This window comes from Micromys minutus (assembly GCF_963924665.1).
Source record: "Micromys minutus genome assembly, chromosome: 4".
NCBI classification, from domain to species: domain Eukaryota; kingdom Metazoa; phylum Chordata; class Mammalia; order Rodentia; family Muridae; genus Micromys; species Micromys minutus.
Window position 1 is genome coordinate 73606800 of NC_137973.1, and position 24079 is coordinate 73630878.

At 38.2% G+C, this 24079-nt stretch overlaps 1 protein-coding gene across 1 annotated transcript; it reads left to right on the forward strand.

Moving 5' to 3' along the window:
• Positions 1-1069: 1069 nt before the first annotated feature.
• On the forward strand, positions 1070-23254 carry LOC308420146 (guanylate-binding protein 7-like; the record flags this gene model as incomplete). Its single annotated transcript, XM_080916052.1, is given in 11 exon segments — positions 1070-1241; positions 2259-2386; positions 4576-4685; positions 4844-5040; positions 7196-7248; positions 7250-7442; positions 8700-8980; positions 20879-20911; positions 20915-21091; positions 22614-22716; positions 23001-23254. Coding segments are annotated over 11 exon segments (1701 nt in total).
• Between the last annotated feature and the right edge of the window lie 825 nt (positions 23255-24079).

The following is a 24079-nucleotide window of genomic DNA, read 5'->3' on the forward strand; positions in this document are numbered from 1 at the left end:
ACATACATCATCATGAATTAAATGAAGATGTGAAAAGGAAAGGGAAAAAGACTTTTGTTAAGGTACAAGAGACAGACACACACACAGAGGGGGAGGGGGGGGGGAGCATGTGACTAGAATTTACCAATTCTTTTTATGCAGTGGTAGAAAACTTGGCAAAGCTGATTTGACATTCATGTAAAATATTTGCAAAGAATGAACTTGGATTTTAGTTAGGGTGACTTGGAGGTGAAGTCTGGCTACTCCTTGCTGCTTAGAGAAAATGTGATAGGGAAGGAATGAAACAGGAGCCAGTAGGAGACTTTTAACCTGCCCATACAGATTGAAAAGGGTTCCACATTTAGGAACTTCCTCTTGGGAAAGGGACATTGAGAAGAATACCAAGTGTATGGATAGAGAAACTTGTGTTGAGAAGTTGGACATGTGTTACATAGATCCTTCACAGAACTTCTGCACAAGAAGTTAAATAGTCATAAAATGTCAGTGGTGCATCTTCTTTGGGGTTATGGTATAGATCCCTAGTGTATACACAGAAAACTCATGAGGGTTCTGAAAACATTGAATCATCAGGACTTGAGATAATAGTTTAGATCTATTTAGATTTAGAATTTATGCATTTATATTTATGTATAGAAATGGAGCTAAAGCAACACTAGTTAGAATGCAGTGGATACTCTTTGCATTTGAGATAAATATGAACTTTATAGGTCCAAAGGCACTGTACAACAAAATCCTGCTATTTTAATTCACCAAGTCTAAAACAGCATCACTGGATTATTCATTCCAACCTAGACTACTCTTTAAGAAAGAAAAGAATGACCACCTTTTAGTGTTCTAAATATGAGTCTCCATCTTATGACAGAACCCAATTTCCAATGATGTCATCTTTAAATTTGCTTTTTCAAAAGCAACTGCATGGTTAAATTATACATCTTAAAATGAGACAGTGTTGGCTCAAAAACAGGAAGCTGTGATGCACGTGCCTTAATTAACTACCATTTGAAGTTCCTTCTAAATTATTGGGTTGACAGCCTCTTTGGTTTGCCAGGTTGCCATGAAAGCCAGAACTATGAAGGACCCCATGTGTCTGATAGAAAATAAGAACAAGCAGCTGTTGGTGAATCCAAGAGCCATCCATATTCTTAACAATATTTCTCAGCCTGTGGTTGTGGTGGCCATTGTGGGGCTGTACCGCACAGGAAACTCCTACCTGATGAACTGCCTGGCTGGTCAGAAACATGGTGAGTTTTGTCCTGGACAGAGGCCAATGCTCCTTCTCCTTATGATTTGGGTTCTTACTTGTGCAAGAGCCACATATGGGTAAGCCCACCCATCATCTTAACTTTGAGTTAGTCACAGGTATTCAGTCCTTTTCTCATTTTACTTCTGTTAATGAAATAGCTCCTGCTGCTCCTCAGGATCCTATACAAAGTTTTGTTTTAAACTTTTTGTATCTGACTTCTGTAGCTGCATCTCCTCTATTTTTAAAAAACACTTTGGTTTTTGTATGAAGCACGTCCATCACAGTAAGGTGACTTTGTTATCTAAAACACAAGACTGCTTCTAGATTCAACATTGCACCATTCCTCCTTTAACAATTTTAAAGTAAAATTCTATTCTTTCAATTCTTTCTCTACTTTCTCATACCGTTATATGTTTCCATTCACCCATCCTCTGTTTTATTTAAAATTTTAATTTACACATATATTTATAGATACATTTTTATTCTGGTTTCAAGTATCCCAGGGTGGCCAGGAACTCACTCAATAACTGAAGACATGTCACATGAACCTCCTGTCTCTACCCTTCTCAGTCTCTTAAACCTGTTTGTTCAGACTCATTCTTGTCCTCAAAGCCTTCAACTTCCTTTGACTCAGAAGGTGATTTTAAATTTCCACCTTGGACCGTTACTTGTCATTGTCCACATGGCTGACTTCTTGGTTCTTATAAAAGTTAAATGAAGCCATATGTTTATGATGACATGGGGACAACTCTATTTTATTTGGGGAAAGTTCTACCATTCTGAAATAATGATTTAAAGTTTTTTCCTTGCCTAGTGTATATTATACACACACATAATACACACACACACACACACACACACACACACACACACATATGTGTGTGTGTACACTCACCTGTATGTCTGTGTATATACCTCTCTCTCTCTCTCTCTCTCTCTCTCTCTCTCTCTCTCTCTCTCTGTGTGTGTGTGTGTGTGTGTGTGTGTGTGTGTGTGTGTGTTCTCTTCTCTCCAGGCTTTCCTCTGGGATCCACAGTACAGTCCCAAACCAAGGGCATCTGGATGTGGTGTGTGCCTCACCCAATGAAGCCAAGTCACACCCTGATCCTTCTAGACACTGAGGGTCTTGGGGATGCAGAAAAGGTGAGTCAACAAGTGAGTGACTCAGATTTCGACTTATATTTTAATTTTAATAACCTTTTGCAATTCAACATGTAAAGTGTAATCTCACTGTCTAGAAAGAAAGCTATAGAAGATGACTTTTACTTAATGCTTCTAACCACACTTCTATGAACAACAACAACAAGGACTACAGCAAATGTCAAATATTGTGGTTTGTTAGATAAGGTATTTAATTCTTTCCAATAAAGTGGAATGATTAGACTGCACTGAGCCAAAAGTCTTTAGCAGCTCAGTCTTAGTCCTCAGAATTAGCCCCAAAATATTGGTGAAGATAGGAAAGATTCTGCTTTTTTTAGAGTTTCCATAGACATGTGTACCCAATTGCCTTAGTCTATTGCTATTGATACAAACAAGGTGAGCTCTCATGAGCATAGACCTGTGGCGAGGCTTTATTGGTTTGAACTTCTGGATAAACACCTCTTGAATGTCGGGGAATAAACAATGAAGAGAGAAATGGGCACATTTCCAAGCCTCGCTCAACTCCAAGGAAGCTATATTTAAGAAATACTTTCCCTGCTTTGAACTGGAATAATGATTCATAATCTGAAATTTGCCACGGAGACCTGTCTCCTTGCCTGTCTGACACCTGCAAAGGGTCATTTATGAGTGATCCCACAGCCTGAACATTAGTTCTTCCAAACTGTGGTCAATTAAGTGCTTTATGGACTTCGTCACAAGCTGACCAGGGTGAAGGTACCCTAGAGAAGCAGAAAGACAATGAGATGTGGGAGTCACCTTCTGAGGTACATGAATGGGGCCTTTGGAAGTTAGCATTGAGTGTAAGTGTCACTAACTATGGATATTAATTAGCTACACACAGAATATTCAGCTGGGCTGTGAGACCACACTTCCAGAGTTTTGATAAAAGCAAATATTTTTAGTTATCTTTCATATATTTTTACATTATGAAATAATAGATGTTTCTTTTTACTTGTATTTTGTTTTAAGACTGACTTTTAAGGAAGATATACAATTCTATTGGTTGTTATATCTTTCCAAAGTGGAATTAGAGATTCTATTTCCTTTTTGAATCAGACACCAAAGTTATCTTCTCAGTATTTAAGAATTTTATTCTTTAGCACAGCTTATACTATTGATTTTCTTAGTTATTTTTTTAATTTTGCTACATGGAAAAAGTGCTTTTATCACCAAAGAGTCTGTAGAAAATCTATCAATGAATTTTAATTTTGCACTTATGTAAGGGCCCGGGATTACATTTATACACCATTCACAGAAAATGTAATTTCTGTATTATACTACAATTTAGAGAGTAGTACAATTTTGTCAAGAAGATAGGCTGATTTTTAAGATCTTTGTCATCTTGCCCAAGAGTTCACTATTCAATCTTTTACCCCCTTCAGAAGCAAACGAAGTTGCTCTATGCTGACAGGAAGGATTTCCTCAGTGCAGTTTATAATGGTGTTTTTCCTGGCATGCTGGCTTCTACCTTCATGATAACATAAGTCCATCATGGACTTACTCCACCAAGTCCTTAACGGTTAGAAGTAGGCTCCCATAACATCTTAGCCAGTGCTCTTTTTCCAACCTTCATACACGTATTTAATTTGATATGCCAAGGTCTTGTCATTCTCTTATCTATTTTTAGCAGAAGAGCTCACATTTGTTGAATGAATCTTATAAATTTACCATTCTCATTACTTTCAGTGGAGAAAGGACAACATAAAAATTCTAGTTGACATAATGACTGTTTATTGTCTTTAATCAGATATAATCAGAGACCTCAGTTCTGTCAAGTATGTGGACAGGAGTCAAATATGTGCTGACTAAATAAATGCTAGACCTGCCACCGAACATCTAATTTTACTACGGACTCCATGAGAGGTTTGACAATGTACAGTGTGTTAATCCACATCATCGTTAAGTTTAAAAGAAAGAAAGAAAACACGTAAAGAGAATTTTACTCTATTAAGTAGAGTTTTCTAAGGAAAATTCTATTATCAGAAAATGTAACAACAACAACTACTAATGCAATAGTTAAAGCTGAAATGTATGTTCATGTCCTTACATCTTGTTTCTCCTCTGAGCTAATAGATTCTTTGAAATAACAGGTGAAAGCTCAAGTGAGCAAACATCTGGATGAGCTTTAGATGAGTTAAAGGAAAAGTTAGCTTTGCCCATGTGCCTTCTAGGGTGACCCTACGAACGATACCTGGATCTTCGCCTTGGCTGTGCTTCTGAGCAGCACTTTTGTCTACAACAGCATGAGTACCATCAACAACGATGCCTTGGAGAAGCTGCAGTATCTTTCAAAAAGCCACATTCTATCTTCTACTGAGTAACTTCGGGGAATGAGAGTTTGACACGGCTAGACAGACAAACAAAATAAAATGTTTATGCTTACTTTTTCAGTAAAGTAAAATTGTGATCTGGGGTTCCTTTTTCTTAGCTGGGTCTTGGTTATGTGACAAAACTCACAGAGCTCATCAGAGCAAAGTCTTCTTCAAGATCTGATGGGATAGAAGATCATAGAGAGTTTGTGGGCTTCTTTCCTGACTTTATCTGGACTGTACGGGACTTCACTCTGGAGCTGAAGTTGGATGGTCACTGCATCACAGAAGATGAGTACCTGGAGAATGCCCTAAAGCTGGTCCCAGGTATCAGAGCTTGAGCAGGGTACAGAGTATCTTAATAATGGGTGGGTCCACTGAGTATTTCTGCCATGTCTAGAGTAACACGAGCATTTGACAAAGTATTTTAATATGTGGGATGGGGTTCCACTGAGTATTTCTGTCACGTCCAGTAACATGAGCAATTAACAGAGTGTCTTAATGTGGGGGATGGGGTTCCACTGAGCCTTTCATTCATATCTAGAGTAACATGCCCATTTGACAGAGTTTCTTAATATGGGGGTGGGCATGAATTTGAGGCTAGACTAAAGTCTGTAGAAATGAATGCTGAGAAGTGGTTGGAAATGCTTAAGGTTAGGAGTTTAAGCTCAAGAAGAGCAGAGCCGAATACCAAGAAAGAATACTTAAAGTCAACTTGTACTTTACCCATGATGTACCTTGGCATCAAATGAGAAAAAAGGATAATTTTCGAGGACCAAGGACTCCTCTCTCCTCTCTGCTCCCTTGGCCCCATCTTTGTTGCTCAAAACCACTAGATTCTTATTCGGACACAAAGTTTCAACAAAAAGCTGCCTGTTGAAATAGTCTATTTCACATACTAAGTCTAATTGTTCCAAAATGGAAATACAACCTTGACAAACTCATGTTGATATATTTTCCATAAAATGGTTTTATTTTTTAAAAATAAGTGCAAAAAACCCCGTCACCTCCACTTATACCTTTTTACCTTTTCAACATCTCTAAACCCCAGCAAAACAGCACACTGTCGTCCCCATTATGGCTTCCTCCTCAGCACGTGCCTTTATTATCATTTCAAGCAACAATTTCAGTGTGTTTTATCTACACAGCTCTGTCACTGATGAAACCTTCAGAGAAACACCGATTCTTCTTCACTCCTTCATTCTTCTCCATTCCTGTAGTTAACAAACATTTTGAAGCTATTACTGGAGGATAAGCAGGACCAACTGATGCCACATTGTATAAAGTCCTGATCGTTACTCTTAAAAGTAGTGGTGCCATTTTGAGAGTTCTTTGGACATTTGTATTATAAAATAGCTTTTTATTTTAAAACTCATTTTAGTATCATAATGGTATTGCCATGAATTCTCTTCCCAATCTTTCCTTTTATCAATTTCTGCATAAAACTGAGAATAACATAGATTTAAATTTCACCTTTTAATCAATAAGACACTAATTCAATAGTCATCTAATTTAAAAAATCCACTTATTATGCAAACTACATCCAGGCTTAGAATGCTTTAAAACTAGCAATCATTTTAGTCTCAAATGTCTGCGTAGATATGTTCTGCTTGAAGCTTTGTTTGCAAAGGAATAAAGGTCATCAATGTTAAAAAGTGTGAATGTTTCAGTGTTTGTGTTTCATGTGTCTTTTCTCTCATTTTTTTTTTCTGTTTGCTTGTTTTGTCCCTTTCTGCTTTATTTATTGTTATCACCACCAGCATTATTATCATCATTATTATTATAGGCCTGTTTGTTTTCTAATGAGAGAAAAAAAAAAGAGTATGAATTAGTGTGAGTGGGGAAATATAGAGTATCTGGGAACAGATGGGGAAGGTAAACTATAATCAGACTATATTGTATACAAACAAATATATTTCAATAAATTAATACAATTACATCAAGTTATAAAAAATTATATATTAAGTTATATAAAAATTCTATTTAAATTTATAAAAAATATAAGTATATATTTATAATTATACATAATTTTAATTGTATATTATATAAACATACTATTTAATAAACAAACACAATATACTTATGTAATAATATATAATGCAAATATATTTATATATATAATTATATATAAAATATAATCAAAAAATTAATATAATAAAATAAAAAGAATGTAAATCATTTCTTCTCAGTTGATTAGGTGTGTAAGGCTGTAAAATTGGTTTTCAGTACCTTCTAATCTATGTGTGCTAACACACACCTGTAGTTCCACACTCAGCAGGTAAAGGCAAAAGGATCAAAAGTTACAGGTCATCCTTGGTTATACAGTGACTCCTGGGCCAGCCTAGCCTATTCATGAATCCTTCTATGAAAACCAAAACCAATTAGCCATCCAACCAATCAAAACCTCCCAAAGCAAAACTATGACTTATTTTTAACCCCACCATATATGCCAATGGTACTATCTGCTTTTTTTCTTCCTCAGGACAGGCTCCTGAAACGCAGACATCCAACAGGCCAAGGGAGTGCATCAGAGATTTTTTTTCCCAGGCGGAAGTGTTTTATCTTCAACTGGCCAGTGAGTGACCCACAACTCCTAGCCAAGATTGAGAGTTTACCAGAAAGCCAGCTGAACCCTAACTTCCAGACACAAGTGAATACCTTTTGTTCTCATATCTTCACCCATGCAAGTGCCAAGAGACTCGGAGAGGGGATCCTGGTCACTGGGAGTCGTGAGTCATTTTTGCAAAACTTATGTCTTCTCTGGGTCAGTACAGTGTGTTGTCTGGGTTCTTGGCTAGAATTGTCAGTAGTTATACTTGGCATACAGGAATGTGGGAATGTAGAAGTCTGTGTCATACATGGGCATCTACATTTCTTTATTAACATCTTTCTACTTAGGAAAGAGAGAAAACTGCATAGTGATAAGTCGTGTAAGGTAATAGTTTCTCAATACAATCACAAATCTTGTTTTTATAATGGATGTTTAGGTACACAGTTGTAATCCCAGTCATGTAGGATGGTGAGGTAGTGGGGATCCCAACCTTTATGCCATCCAAGGCAAAAATTGTCTGAGGCTAATAAGCAGGTAGAAAGAAGGGGAGCTGAGTTCAGTAGATCAGCAAGTACTTTTAGTGGGTGGAGAACCTGGCTCAGTCTCCAAACCACAAGAAATAACTAACCTACGTGCCAACTACATAAGTTTGCAAATATTGTAGAACAGGGTTGGGGATACAGTTCAAAGGAACCTCACTTACTCAGCATTCAATGTAGGCCAGTGGTTTAATGCTCAGAATCACAAAAGCATATTAATCAATACACATATAAAATTTATAAATATGAAGTAGAGTTATGGATGTCATATTGGTTGTGGGTTGATTCTCAGTATCACATCCCATCACCCAACCAACTAAAGATTTCAGTTAATTCATGTGAGTCAGAAAAGAAACAGCAGGTCTTGCATGCATGGTTAATAAATGAAGAAGAAACAAATTTGAACTTAATCCTCCATACAGAGCAGACGTTGGAGATCTGGGAACTCTACAGTAGCTCATGCGAAGATAGGTCCATGCTGTATTAACCTGTCTCACTACCTTGAAACTTTTGATCTTCTTAGACAAAGGCTATACATTTTTATTTGGAAATGGACTCAGAATATAAAGAATTCATTCTATTTAATAGGCCACTTCATTCATTTTGTTGGAAAAGTATACTAGGACTCCTTTGAACAAGCTGCTATATATATTATATTAATATAATTTTGGAGTGGGGTAAAGAACAACCGAAACAAATATGTGAGAAAAACAATTGTGAGTTTTACACAAATGTATTCTTAGAAGCAAGATGAAGACGAGGACAAGGAGGATAAAGGGAAGGAAAAGGGAAATGAGCCTTCAGTATGGTGTGACTTTTAAGAATGTAGCCTACCATATGTTGCAAAATAGGAAATGAAAAATTTCCAGTGTGTTCTACATATGATATTTGCCTAGGACTGGGGAATCTAGTGCAGACCTATGTGGATGCAATCAACACTGGGACAGTACCTTGCTTGGAGAATGCAGTAAAAGCACTGGCTGAGCATGAGAACGGCGCAGCTGTGCAGAAGGCAGATGACCACTACAGTGAGCAGATGGCCCAGAGAGTGAGGCTCCCCACAGACACGCTCCAGGAGCTGCTGGATGTGCACACAGTCTGTGAGAAGGAAGCCATTGCCGTCTTCATGGAGCACTCCTTCAAAGATGACCAGTGGAGGTTCCAGAAGAGGCTTGTGGTGATGTACCTTGGCATTTATTATTACTTATGCCAACCCTTCTGCTATATAGGTCTGAATCTGCTTTTTCAATCCTTATCTTAATGGATCTCTGGTTCTTATTGATAATGGGTTTTTCAGCACAACACCACCCCTTTCTTTATTAGATGCCTTTTATTTCTAATACTTCTTAGAAAGTGCATTTGGTTGTTTTGTCTGTGTAGCATAGGTATGTGGTGCCCATGAAGGCTAGAAGGACACATTGCATCTCTTGTATCTGGAGTTAACCTTGTTGTAAGCTGCCACATGTCTGCTGGGAATTAAACTTTGGTTCACCAGAGGAACAGTCATTGTTTTTTACTGCAGAGTCATTTCTTCAGTCGAGTTTTTTACTGCTATAGAATAAGTTGATATATGGTTAAGTTGTTTAAAAATATGTTTGTCAAGTCAGGTGCAGCACTGGGTGCAAGGGTTTCTGCTCAGTGCATTGCAATCTTAAATTTGGTGACAGATGGACTTGGGTCTTGTCTAGAGGCTCTAGAAGCCCATTTGAGTGTACTGTGTCAGAGGACATCTGCCCTTCCCTTACATCTCATATCTGTGGGGTTTCTTGTCCATAATCAACTTTAGAAAAGTGGCGTTGGCAGGTTCCTATGGTTAAGAAAATATCATTTCTGTCATTTTACCTTTTGACAAAGTTTAAATATGAACCTCTAAACATCTCAAATGTTTATTTTCTTATCAGTTTTCCAAACAGCAATGTGATGTCTGTCAGTCTCAAACCTGATAAACTGTTATCTTTTTTTAATGTGTCACTATAAACTAATGAGTTCAGATACCCTTTAGGAAGTTGACACACTGAAGCTTTTTACGTCATGACTGTGCTTCTTGGTCAGCAAAATCCATTTTTTCCTTTTTTTTTTTAATTGGTGTACTTTTTATTAGATACTCTGTATTTACATTTGAGATGTTATCCCTTTTCCCCTCCCTGCTCCCATCGCCCCTCCCCTTCCATTTGCCTTCACAACAGTGCACTCCCTCATAATCGTCCTCTCCATCCCATTGCCTTGGCATTCCCCTACATTGGGTAAGCATACTCTCCCTGGACCAAAGGCCTCTTCTCATATTGATGCCAGACACTGCTATCTTCAGCTGCATATGAAACTGGATCAATAGGTCTCTCAGTGTGTGTACAAAGATTGGTGTTTTAGTCCATGGGAGTTTTGGAGGGTTTTATTGGTTGATAATGTTCTTTCCATGAGGTTGCAACCCCTTTCAGCTGCTTAGGTCCTTTCTTTAGCACCCTCATTGGGGTCCCCAAGTTCTGTCCAATGGTTAGCTGCAAGCATGCTCAGCTGTATCTATATGACTCTAATATAGGCCTTGAGGAGGCATCTCTGTCTGGATCCTTCCAGTAAGTACTTCTTGGGATCAGCTATAGTGCTTGGATTTGGTGGATGCATATGTGGTGGATCCAAAGGTGAGGCGGCTTCTGGGTGATCTTTTCTTTAATCACTGCTCCTCTATTTAACCTTGCATTTCCTCCCATCAGTGTTTTGTTCTCCCTTCTAAGAAAAACTGAGGAATTCCCATTTTGGCCTTACTTCTTTTTAGATTCATAATGTCTGTGAATTATTTCTTGGGTATTCATAACTTTCTGGGGCTAGTATCCGCTTACCAGTGAGTGCATACCTTGTGTGTTCTTTTGTGACTGGGTTACCTCACTCAGGATGATATTCTCTAGTTCCACCCATTTGCCTATGAATTTCATGAAGTCATTGTTTCTAATAGCTGAGTAGTACTCCATTGTGTAAATGTACCACACTTTCTGTATCCATTTATATGATGTAGGACATCTGGGTTCTTTCCAGCTTCTGGATATTATTAATAAGGTTGCTATAAACATTGTGGAGCATGCATTCTTGTTATATGTTGGAGCATCTTTGGGGTATATGCTCAGTAGTGGAATAGCTGGGTTTTCAGGTAGTATTATGTCCAATTTTCTGAGGAACCACCAGACTGATTTCCAGAGTGGTTGTACCAGCTTGAAACCTGACCGACCGTGGAGGAGTGTTCCTTTTTCTCCACATCCTTGCCAGCATCTATTGTCTTCTGAGTTTTAGTACTAGCCATTCTAACTGGTGTGAGGTGGAATCTCAGGTTTATTTTGATTTGCATTTCCCTGATGACTAGGAATGTTGGGCATTTCTTTAAGTGCTTCTCAGCCATTCTATATTCCTCAATTGAGAATTCTTTGTTTATCTCTGTACCCCATTTTAAAATAGCATTATTCGATTTTCTAGAGTCTAGCTTTCTTAGTTCCTCATATATATTGGATACTAGCCTTCTATCAGATGTAGGATTGGTAAAGATTCTTTCCCAATCTGTTGGCTGTTTTGTCTTCTTAACAGTGTCCTTAGCCTTACAGAAGCTTTGCAATTTCATGAGGTCCCATTTTTAACCCATTTTAACACCATCTATAAGCCATTGGTGTTCTGTTAAGGAAAATTTCCCCTATACCTATGTGTTCTAAGCTTTTCCCACTTTGTCTTCTAATAGTTTCAGTGTACCTGTTTTTTTTTTTTTTAAACGACTTTATTTTGCAAAACAAAGATAAATGTAAAGATTTTAAACATTTTTTGCTTAAAATTATACATTTTTGTCAGTATTGTTTTTTGAGACATTAAAATATATTTTACATAAAACCATGTGAATATGTTTTTTAGTCAGTACTTGATTTTTTTCAAGGGCTTGACAGTATGCATTGAAAACGTACTAGTTGCAATAAGCGTAAAGTACATGCAAAACAAAACGCAACATGGGAATAGTCAAAGTCTTCTTGTTTTGTGAATATATGTATATTTTTTGTTTTCTTTATTTCTTGGACTTCATACAGTCTGTGAGTTGTTTCTGGGGGAGTGCAAGCTTCTGGGGTTAGCATCCCACTATCAGTGACTGCATATTATGTCTGTTCTTTTGTGACTGGGTTATCTCACTCAGGATGATATTCTCTAGATGCAGCCATTTTCTTAAGAATTTGGTTAAGTCATTGTTTCTGGTGGCTGAGTAGTATTCCATTGTGTATATGTACCACAATTATTGTATCCATTCGTCTTCTGAAGGACATCTGGGTTTCTTCCAGCTTCTGGCTATTATAAATAGAGCCGCTATGAACATTGTGGTGCATATATCTTTGTTGTGTATTAAAGTGTCTCTGGGGTATATGCCCAGAAGTGGAATAGCTGAGTCTTCAGGTAGTACTATATCCAATTTTCTGAGGTATCGCCAGACAGATTTCCAGAGTGGTTGTATTAGCTTGCAACCCCACCAACAGTGGAGAAGTGTTCCTATTTCTCCGCAGCCTCGCCAGCATCTGCTGTCATCTGAGTTTTGGATCTTGGCCAATCTGACTGGTGTGAGGTGGAATCTTAGGGTTGTTTTGATTTGCATTTCCCTGATGGCTAAGGATGTCGAGCACTTCCTCAGATGTTTTTCGGCCATTCGGTGTTCCTCAACTGAAAATGATTTGTTTAGCTCTGTACCCCATTTTTTAATAGGGTTATTTGATTCTCTGGTGTCTAGCTTTTTGAGTTCCTTGTACACCTTGGATATTAGGCCTCTATCTGATGTGGTGTTGGTAAAGATCTTTTCCCATTCTGTTGGTTGCCGTTTTGTTTTCTTGACGATGTCCTTAGCCTTACAGAAACTTTGCAATCTCATTAAGTCCCATTTGTTAATCTTTGACCTTAGAGCTTGAGCCATTGGTGTTTTGTTCAGGAAATTTTCTCCTGTGCCTATGTGTTCTAAGGTTTTCCCTACTTTCTCATCTAATAGTTCCAGTGTATCTGGTTTAATGTGGAGATCTTTAATCCACTTACACTTGAGCTTTGTACAAGGAGATAAGAACGGGTCTATTTTCATTCTTTTGCATGTTGAGTGCCAGTTGGACCAGCACAATTTGTTGAATAGGCTGTCCTTTTTCCATTGAATGTTTACTGCTCCTTTGTCAAAAATCAGGTGACCATATACATGAGGGCTCATTTCTGGATCTTCATCTACTTGCCTATTTCTGTACCAGTACCATGCAGTTTTCAGCACAATTGCCTTGTAATATAGCTTGAGGTCAGGGATAGTGATTCCCGCAGATGTTTTTCTGTTGTTGAGGATGGATTTCGCTATTCTAGGTCTTTTGTTATTCCATATGAAATTGCACATTGATCTTTCCAATTCCATGAAGAACTGGGTTGGAATTTTGATGGGAATTGCATTGAATCTGTAGATTGCTTTTGGTAGGATGGCCATTTTTAAGATGTTGATCTTTCCAATCCATGAGCATGGGAGATCTTTCCATTTTCTGAGATCCTCCTCAATTTCTTTCTTTAGAGGTTTGAAGTTCTTGTCATACAGGTCCTTCACTTCCTTAGTTAGAGTCACACCAAGGTATTTCATAGTTTTTGTAACTATTGTGAAGGGTACCTTTTCCCTAATTTCTTTCTCCACATGTTTGTCCTTTGAGTATAGAAAGGCTACTGATTTGTTTGAGTTAATTTTGTATCCGGCCACTTTGCTGAACTTGTTTATCAGCTGTAGGAGTTCTCTGGTGGAATTTTTGGGGTCACTCAAGTACACTATCATGTCATCGGCAAAGAGTGATGTTTTTATCTCTTCCTTTCTGATTTGTATCCCCTTGATCTCCTTTTGCTGTCTAATTGCTCCAGCCAGGACTTCCAGTATTATGTTGAATAGGTAGGGAGAGAGTGGGCAGCCTTGTCGAGTCCCTGATTTTAGTGGGATTGCTTCAAGTTTTTCGCCATTAAGTTTGATGTTGGCTGTTGGTTTGCTGTATATTGCTTTTATTATGTTTAAATATGGGCCTTGGATTCCTGTTCTTTCCAGGACTTTTAACATGAAGGGGTGTTGGATTTTGTTGAATGCTTTCTCAGCGTCTAGTGAGATGACCATGTGATTTTGGTCTTTAAGTTGGTTTATATGGTGGATTACATTGATGGATTTCCTTATGTTAAACCATCCCTGCATCCCAGGGATGAAGCCTACTTGGTCATGATGAATGATGGTTTTGATGTGTTCTTGGATTCGGTTTGCAAGGATTTTGTTGAGTATTTTTGCATCAATGTTCATAAGTGAGATTGGTCTGAAGTTCTCTTTCCTTGTAGGGTCTTTGTGTGGTTTAGGTACGAGGGTTATTGTAGCCTCAAAAAATGAGTTGGGTAATATTCCATCTGATTCTATCTTTTGGAATAGTTTGGCAAATATTGGTGTTATATCCCCAATAAATGTCTGATAAAATTCTGCACTGAACCCGTCTGGACCTGGGCTTTTTTTGGTTGGGAGGTTTTGATGACTTCTTCTATTTCTTTAGGTGTTATAGGGTTATATAGATGGTTTACTTGGTCCTGGTTAAACTTTGGGACCTTGTATCTGTCTAGGAATTCGTCCATTTCCTCCAGATTTTCCAATTTTGTGGAGTATAAGTTTTTGTAGTAGGATCTGATGATTTCTTGAATTTCCTAGTTTCAGTTTTTATGTCACCACTTTCCTTTCTGATTTTGTTAATTTGGATACTCTCTCTTTGCCCTTTAGTTAGTCTGGCTAGGGGTTTATCAATCTTGTTGATTTTCTCAAAGAACCAACTCTTTGTTTTGTTGATTTTTTCAATGGTTTTTTTTGTTTCTATTTGGTCTATTTCTGCCCTAATTTTGATTATTTCTTGCCGTCTACTCTTTTTGGGTATATCTGCTTCCTTTTGTTCTAGGGCTTTTAGCTGTGCTGTCAGGTTGCTGATGTGAGCTCTCTCCAGTTTCTTTTTGGAAGCACTTAGGGCAATGAGTTTTCCTCTCAATACTGCTTTCATTGCATCCCATAGGTTTGGGTATGTTGTGTTATCATTTTCGTTGAATTCTAGAAAGTCCTTAATTTCTTTCTTTATTTCTTCTTTGACCCTGCTATCCTTTAACAGAGCGTTGTTTAGTTTCCATGTGTATGTGGGCATTTTGTTGTCTTTGTTGTTGTTAAAGACCAGCCGTAGACCATGGTGATCTGAAAGGATGCATGGGAGTATTTCAATCTTCTTATATCGATGAAGGCTCATTCTGTGTCCAATTATGTGGTCAATTTTCGAGAAGGTGCCATGGGGTGGTGAGAAGAAGGTGTATTCTTTTACTTTAGGACAGTATGTTCTGTATATATCTATTAATTCTAGTTGGTTCAAAGTCTCTGCTAGTTTTGCAGTGTCCTTGTTCAGTTTCTGTTTCCCTGATCTGTCCATTGGTGAGAGTGGGGTGTTAAAGTCTCCCATTATTATTGTGTGGGGTGAAATGTATTTTTTGAGCTTTAGTAGAGTTTCTTTTATGAATGTGGGTGATTTTTTATTTGGAGCATATATGTTAAGGATTGAGAGTTCCTCCTGACAGATTTCCTCGGTAATGAGTAAAAAGTGTCCTTCTTTATCTTTTTTGATAACTTTTGGTTGGAAGTTTACTTTATTCGATATTAGAATAGCCACTCCAGCTTGCTTCTAGGAGCTGTTTGCTTGGAAGTTTTTTTTCCCACCCTTTTACTCTTAGATAGTGTCTGTCTCTATCTCTGAGATGAGTTTCCTGTATGCAGCAAAAAGCTGGATTTTGTTTATGTATCCAGTCTGATAGTCTATGTCTCTTTATTGGGGAGTTGAGACCATTTATGTTAATAGATATCAAGGAATAATTGTTTCTGTTTCCTGCCATTTTTGCTTTTTTGGGTTGAGTTGTGTCTGTGTTTTTCTCTTCTTTTAGTTTTCTTGTTTAGGAGTTTTCTTGTTTTTACTAGGCTGTATTTTCCCTCCTTGTATTGGGTTTTCCACCTATAATTCGTTGTAGTGCTGGGTTTGTGGTCAGATATTGTGTGAATTTTGATTTGTCTTGAAATATCTTTGTCTCTCCATCGATGGTGATTGATAGTTTTGCTGGGTATAGCAGCTTGGGCTGGCACTTGTGCTCTCTTAAGGAGTGCATGATGTCTGTCCAGGCTCTTCTAGCTTTCATAGTCTCTGTTGAGAAATCGGGTGTGAGTCTGATTGGTCTGCCTTTATATGTTACCTGACCTTTTTCCCTTACTGCTTTTAGTATTCTTTCTTTACTTTGGGCACTTGATGTTTTTACTATTATGTGTCGGGAGGTATTTCTTTTCTGGTCCAACCTATTTGGAGTTCTGAAGGCTTCTTTTATGCTCGTGGTCATCTCATTCTTGAGGGTAGGGAAGTTTTCTTCTATGATTTTGTTGAAGATATTTACTGTGCCTCTTAGTTGATACTCTTCTCCCTCTTCTATTCCTATTATCCTTAGGTTCGGTCTTCTCATTGTGTCTTGTATTTCCTGGACATTTTTGGTTAGGAGCTTTTTGTTTTTTGCATCTTCTCTGGCTGTTTTGTCTATGTTTGCAATGTTGTCTTCTGCCCCCGAGATTCTCTCCTCGATCTCTTGTAATCTGTTGGAAATGCTTGCTTCTGTGACTCCTGATTTCTTTTTTTGGTGTTCTGACTCTAGGGTTATCTCTTTTAGCGCTTTCTTTATTGTGTCAATTTCTGTTTTAATTTCCCTCTTCCATTCCTTTATTTCTTTGGTTCTGTTTTCATCTCGTTCTTTGAGTTCTTTGAGTGTTTTTCTTGTTTCTTCTTTAAAAGCTTCTGAATCTTTTTCTTTTCCTCCCTTTCTTGTTTAAGTAACTCTATCAGCGTCTTGAGGCATGATTTCAGGTCTGTGTCTTCTTTCTCTGGAGTGTTTGGAATTCCGATGTTTGCTACTATCGGAGAGCTGGGTTCTGGTGTTGCTAGATTGTCTTGGTTTCCTTGGGATATACTCTTTCTCTTTCCTCTTGCCATTTTGTTGTCAGTGATATGTTCTTGCCTTTCCCTTGTATCTGGTCTGTTTCCCTGGTACACTTTCCGTGTGCACTCCACAGAGATCTCTCTATTCCCGGCAGCCCAGGTTCCGGGTGGCAGCTGGGCCAGGCTCTGCTCTGCGTACTGAAGTTGCGTCCAGGTGGGAACAGACGTTCCTAAGATCTGTTCCTGGTCACAGATGCTCAGCCTCTCCGAGCCACCTTTCCTGCTGGCAGGTGAGCCAGGCTCTGCTCTGTGTCCTGAAGTCGTCTCAGGGTGGGAACAGAAGTTCCTAAGATCTGTTCCTGGTCACTGGGTCGGGGAGGACAGGGCAGGTCAGGGCAGGGGGTGCCCTTTCCGTGTGCACTCCGCAGAGATCCCTCTGCTCCCCCGCAGCCTAGGTCTCCCACTCACCAGTTGCTCAGCCTGTACGAGCTGCCTTTCCGGCTGGCAGTTGGGCCAGGCTCCGCTCTGCGTCCTGAAGTCGTCTCCGGGTGGGAACAGAAGTTCCTAAGATCTGTTCCTGGTCACTGGATCGGGGAGGACAGGGCAGGTCATGGCAGGGGGTGCCCTTTCCGTGTGCACTCCACAGAGATCCCTCTGCTCCCCCGCAGCCTAGGTCTCCCACTCACCAGTTGCTCAGCCTGTTCGAGCCGCCTTTCCGGCTGGCTGTTCTCAGTGTACCTGGTTTTAAGTGGAGGTTTTTGATCCACTTGCACTTGAGCTTTGTACAAGGAGATAGGAAAAAATTGATTTGCATTTTTCTGTGTGATAACTGCAAGATGAAACAACACCATTTGTTGAAGAGGTTGTCATTTTTCCATTGAATGTTTCCAGTTCCTTTGTCAAAGATCAAGTGACCATATATGTGAGGGTTCATTTCTGGGTTTTCAATCATGTTCTATTGATCTACCTTTTTATTTCTGTACCAATACCATTCAGTGTTTATCACAATTGCTTTGTAATATAGCTTGAGATTACAGATGGTGATTACCCCAGAACTTTTTGTATTCTTGAGAAAAAATTAGCTATTCTAGGTTTTGTTTTTATTCCAGATTAATTTGCAAATTGCTCTTTCCAACTCTATAAAGAATTGACATGGAATTTTGATGAGGATTGCATTGAATCTGTAGATTGCTATTGGCAAGATGGCCATTTTTACATTGTTGATCCTTCCAATGCATGCGCATAGGAGATCTTTCCAACTTCTGAGATGTTCTTCAATTTCCTTCTTCAGAGTCGTGAGGTTCTTGTCATACAGATTCTTCACTTTCTTGAGTAGGGTCACCACAAGGTATTTTATATTCTTTGTGACTATTGTGAAGGGTTTCGATTCTCTAATTCTTTTTCAGTCTGTTTATTCTTTCAGTAGAGAAAGGAGGGTTAATTTTTTTAAGTTAATTATACATCCAGCCAATTTGCTGAAGTTTTTTATTAGCTGTAAACATTCTCTGATGGAATTTTGGGTCACATAAATATACTATCATATCATCTGCAAATAGTAATATTTTGCCTTTGTCCTTTCCAATGTGAATCACTTTGACTTCTTGTTGTTGTCTAATTGCTCTGGCCAGGACTTGCAGAACTATATTGAATAGGTAGGGAGAGAATGGGTAGCCTTGTCTAGTCACTGATTTTAATGGGATTGATTCAAGTTTCTCTCCATTTACTTTGATGTTGGCTACTGGTTTGCTGTATACTGCTTTTACTATGTTTAGGTATGTGCCTTGGATTCCTGATTATTCCAAGACATTTATCATGAAGGGGTATTGAATATTGACAAATGCTTTCTCAGCATATAGTGAGAGGATTATGTGTTTTTTTTTTTTTCTCTGAGTTTGTTTATGTGGTGGATTATGTTGATGGATTTCCATATATTGAAACATCTCTGCATTTCTGTGATAAAGCCTACATGATCATGGTGGATGATTGTATTTATGTGTTCTTGGATTCAGTTTGCAAGAATTTTATTCAGTATTTTTGCATTGATATTCATGAGGAAAATTGGTCTGCAGTTCTCTTTCTTTGTAATGTCTTGTGGTTAAGGTATGAGTGTAATTGTGGCTTCAAAGAACAAGTTGGGTAGTATTCCTTCTGTTTTTTTTTTTTTTTTTTTTTAACTTTGGTATCTAGTATCTGACTAGAAACTTATCCATTTCCTCCATATTTTCAAGTTTTGTTTAGTATATGTTTTTGTAGTAGGATCTAATGATTTCTTGAATTCCCTCACTTTCTGTTGTTATGTCTCCCCTTTCCTTTCTGATTTTGTTAATTTGGATACTCTCTCTGTGCCCTCTAATGAGTCTGGCTAAGGGTTTTTTTGATATTGTTGATTTTCTCAAAGAACCAGCTCCTGGTTTTGTTGATTCTTTGTATGGTTCTTTTTTGTTTCTACTTGGTTGATTTCTGCTCTGAGTCTGATTATTTCCTGTCGTCTACTCTTCTTTTGTGTATCTGGGTTTTTTGTTGTTGTTGTTGTTGTTGTTGTTCTAGAGCTTTCAGGCATGTTGTCAAGCTGCTGGTGTATGCTATCTCCAGTTTCTTTTAGGAGTCACTCAGAGCTATGAGTCTATTAATTCCAGTTGGTTCATAACCTCTGTTAGTTTTGTTATATCTCTGTTCAGGTTCTGTTACCATAATCTGTCCATTGATGAGAGTGGTGTGTTCAAGTCTCCCACTATTATTGTGTGTGGTGTAACATATGCTTTGAACTTTAGTAGGATTTCTTTTATAAATGTGGGTGCCCTTGTATTTGTAGCATAGATATACAAGATTGAGATTTCATCTTGATAGAATTTTTTCCTGTGATGCCTAAAAAGTTTCCTTCCTTATCTTTTTTGATATCTCTTGGTTGAAAAATCTATTTTATTTGATATTAAAATAGCTACTCCAGCTTGTTTCCTGGGACCATTTGCTTGGAAGTTTCCTTCCTAGCCTTTTACTCTGAGGTAGTATCTGTCTTTATCTCTAAAATGGGTTTCCTGTTTGCAGCAAAATGCTGGATCCTGTTTACGTAACCAGTCTGATAATCTATGCTTTTTTATTGCAGAATTGAGTTCATTGATGTTAAGAGAAATTAAGGAATACTGATTGTTGTTTGTGGACAAATATTGTATAATTTGGTTTAGTCTTGGAATATCTTGGTCTCTCCATCTATGGTGATTGAGAGTTTTTCTGGATATAGTAACCTGGGCTGGCTTTGTGTTCTCTTAGGGTCTGTATGATGTCTGTCCAGGATCTTCTAGCTTTCATAGTCTCTATTGAGAAGTCTGGTGTAATTCTGATTGGTCTGCCTTTATATGTTACTTGTCCTTTTTCCTGTACAGTTTTTAGGATTCTTTTTTTGTTTTGAATATTCTGTTTTCTCTATTAAGTGTCAGGAATTTTTTTCAGGTCCATATATTTTGTGTTTTGTATGCTTCCTGTTTGTTCATGGTCATCTCCTTCCTAAGGGCATTTTTTCTTCTATGATTTTGTAGAAGATATTTATTGTACTTTTAGTTGATATTTTTTGCTTTCTTCTACACCTATTAGGTTTGGTCTTCTCATTGTGTCCTCAATATCCTGGACATTTTGAGTTAGGAGCTTTTGGTAGCCACAAATTTTATCCTTTAACTTCACAGTCTTTACTCTACTTGAAGAAATCTATGAATAACTCACTACTCTTTCTGTAATGAACCTACTCAGAACCAACAGGTGGATTTCCTGTGCAGATATTTTGCCCCACACTAAAACACACTCTCCCAAGAAAGCTTTCCCCGCCTTGTTAAACTTTGCACTCAGTATTAATTTGTGGAAACCCCTTCATGCTAAAAGATGAAGAACCACCCAGATTTTGTGCTTATTCATCTCATTTACATAGCTATTGAACTTAAAGCCAAGGAAATTAGATAAGTTACAGATGTCACTCACAGTGACCACAAGAGAAAACTTAATTTCCCATTCATTCTGATGCAGTGCATTCTGGAACTGTCCAGAAAAACCACTGTGGCACCTTTCTTCTAACAGCGTACTTGATTTGCCTTTCTCTGCTAAACCGGCAGGTCATCATACAGGAAAAGAAGGAAACTTTCATGTGACAGAACAAGGCAGCATCTCTCAGTCACTGTCAAGCTGAACTAGACAAGCTCTCGGAGTCCCTGAGGGAGAGCGTCTCACGCGGAGCTTTCTCTGTTCCGGGGGGCCACAGTCTCTACCTAGAGGCCAGGAAGAAGGTTGAGCAGGATTATGAGCGAGTGCCCAGGAAGGGAGTGAAGGTGAGGGATGAGGGCATGTCTGGTCATGGAGCTTGGGAGGGCACAGATAGAGCTGGTAGTGCTGCTCTTGATTTCTAAAAGCACACAGGATTTTATGGCAAGAAATTTGAAAGAATAAATTATGGACTTTCTGGTATTTAGATACACAAAATATTGCATAATATTAAATAACTTCTAAATATTTCTTTCCTTTGGAGGTGAAATTTATATCATAAGTGCAAATGAAAGAGAATATTGATTTTTAAATAATCTCTTAATTTTTATCTGAGTATACATATTATTACAGAAAAAACTTTTTTGTCAGGAATCTTATGATTTTTAGATGATATGGAGAAACAGAAGGTGCTTATTAAGTGTGAACTAGTTATCAAACTTAAAGCAGTAGAGGTGGTATTGGTGGTATTGGTGGTAGTGATGATGATGAAGATGATGATGATGAAGATGATGATGATGATGATGATGATGATGATGATGATGATGATGACAACATATTGAGAGCTTATCTTCTAAATTGAGTTAGTATCATTTTCTTCATTGTAATGCCAGCTTAAAGCTCAGTGTCAGAATGAATTTCTTAGCAGTATTTCCATTATGCAGTTGAGGAGTGTGGTGAACAGAGAAGCTCACACAGACTTGCCAAAAGATCAGGGCAGCTTCATTCTGAATAAAACAATCATACAGATGAGAATGGAGTATACTGGTCAGATTGACAGTGACAGTAAAAGTGAGGTTATTCAAATGGTCCAAGTGCCACCCTAGGTCATATTGAATGGATCTAAAAGAAATCAAAGGAAGGTTACTATGGCCATAATTTGAGTTGCTCTCTACTCTGAAGGACAGATTAAGTCATGCATTCAATTTATTTAACACACATTCTTTTTCTCACACACAGTTCATGTAATTTTTAACCATATGCGTGTTCATTGTGAATTGGCACAAGTGTCTACAATTGGGTATTCTTCATACAATGTCAGTCTAAGGACAAAGTTTGCTAGAAAGCAATGTGCATGCATTAAAAATATCCTGAGTCTAGATTGACCTTTTTATCGGATGCATACATAGGTGACAAAGTTGAATAGAACTGTAATGATGTGATTGACATAAAGGTGAAGACACATTAGTATCATTCAGAGAGGAATGTATGTGTAGTCAGTGCAGGAACACAATGCAACTGTCTAAGGGGCTATGTGCATGGTTTGAAGAGGAGTATGTGTGCATATTACATGCAGGTAAATGAATCAGCTTTTCATGAGTATCATTACAAAAAGGGGAGGGATGTAAACTCTAAACCAAATAAGGTTTGATACTCCTAGTCTATCCCTTAAGCCTACCTACATCTTATGTATCTGCAGAATCATGAGGCTAGAGAGCAAGCAGAAGGTTTTTACAGAGGGTTTTTTTTTTTTTTTTATTAATCTCAGAAAAGATAAAAGACGCAGGGTAGTACTTTCATAGAATGATAACTCTTCCATTAGAAAACTGCATCTGTGCTGTTTAAGTTTTTCTCTCCTTTGGTACTCAGGCAAGTGAGGTCTACCAGAACTTTCTGAAGTCACACATCATTGTGGAGGAGTCCATCTTGCAGTCAGATAAAGCTCTCACTGAGGGACAGAAAGCCATGCCAAGTACGCAGGAGGGCTCAGCTCTCTCAGACTTCTTGGATAGCCACATAACTGGTGAATAGAAAGATCTCCCAGACATGGAGATTCCTCCTGCATCCTGTTCTAGATCTGAGAACTGTGATTGGGGCTGGTGTTCCATGTCTAGCCAGTCAGTGCATTTATACCCCATGATGATGGAAAGTTTCAGAGAGATTTCATGTGAAAATCAGCCTGGTCTCTGACAACAGGAGCATAGCTCTCAGAACTGATTGTTTTAATCTTTCTTCATCAAATCCCTTGTGGAACAGACAATCTGGCTAAGAAGAAGGCAGCTGAGAAGGAACTGGAATTAATTAGACAGCAACAGAAGAAGCAAGAGCAAGAGATTGAGGCTGAAAGAAGAAGTTTTATAGTAAACATTGCTCAGCTGAAGCAGAAGATGGAGATGGAAAGGGAATACCTTCTGAGAGATCAAGAGCGGGTTCTGGACCTCAAGCTGAAGCTGAGTCTTGATGGGATGGAAACATGGCCGACCATGGCTCCACTTGAAAAAACAGTATGAAGTTGTTAAGGAAATCATGTTAACAGAGAGAACCCCCAATAACACATGAACATGAAAACAACAGATCCACCTTGAACCTGGAGAAGCCCTTAATTATAAAGAAACACCACCTTCTGTAGTGGTAGTAGCTTACATCTGAGTGGAAAAAAAATTCCCCAGGGTTTACTTTTGTATGCTATAGAATAGCCTTATTTTTCTCCACCTGAAAAAAAAAAATACCTAAGCCCATCACTCCAAGTATTCTTAGCACAAGATAAGTCAAGGCTATCTTGAAATGGTCAGATTAGTCAGGATATGAATTTGAGGTTCTGATTCCTGCAGTGTCTATTTCTAGAGCTGGTTGCTACATCCTGCAGAGCTGGAATATCATACAAGTGCAGTCTGTCTGTCTCTATCCCAGAGCTTTACAGCTCTACTTTCAGAGGCAACAGTTAGTTACCATCATTGTTAGACAGATGGATGGTGTTGGCTCGGCTCAGCAAAGCTGAGACTGGATCAAAGTTAAACCCTCAACCCCTCTCCAATACGTTGCATTCTATTCCATAGTTTCCAGGGCTGTCATAGCCCCACACCTTCTTAATCCCAGGGTTATAATTGTAAAGAAATATGAGCCATAGTTACTTTTCCCTCTTTAGGTGAAAAGCTTGAGGTTTAGATAAACTTGTCAAATTCTGTTTTGTATAAGATGGTGGAAATATGTACACATATGCTTAGCTGCTGAAGCTCTTATTATGAAACAACAATAATATATATTCTAAAGAATTGACTCTCTGTTTTTGTTAGGCCTTCCAAAACTTACCTCTTGAAGGAGTTGAGGATAAATGT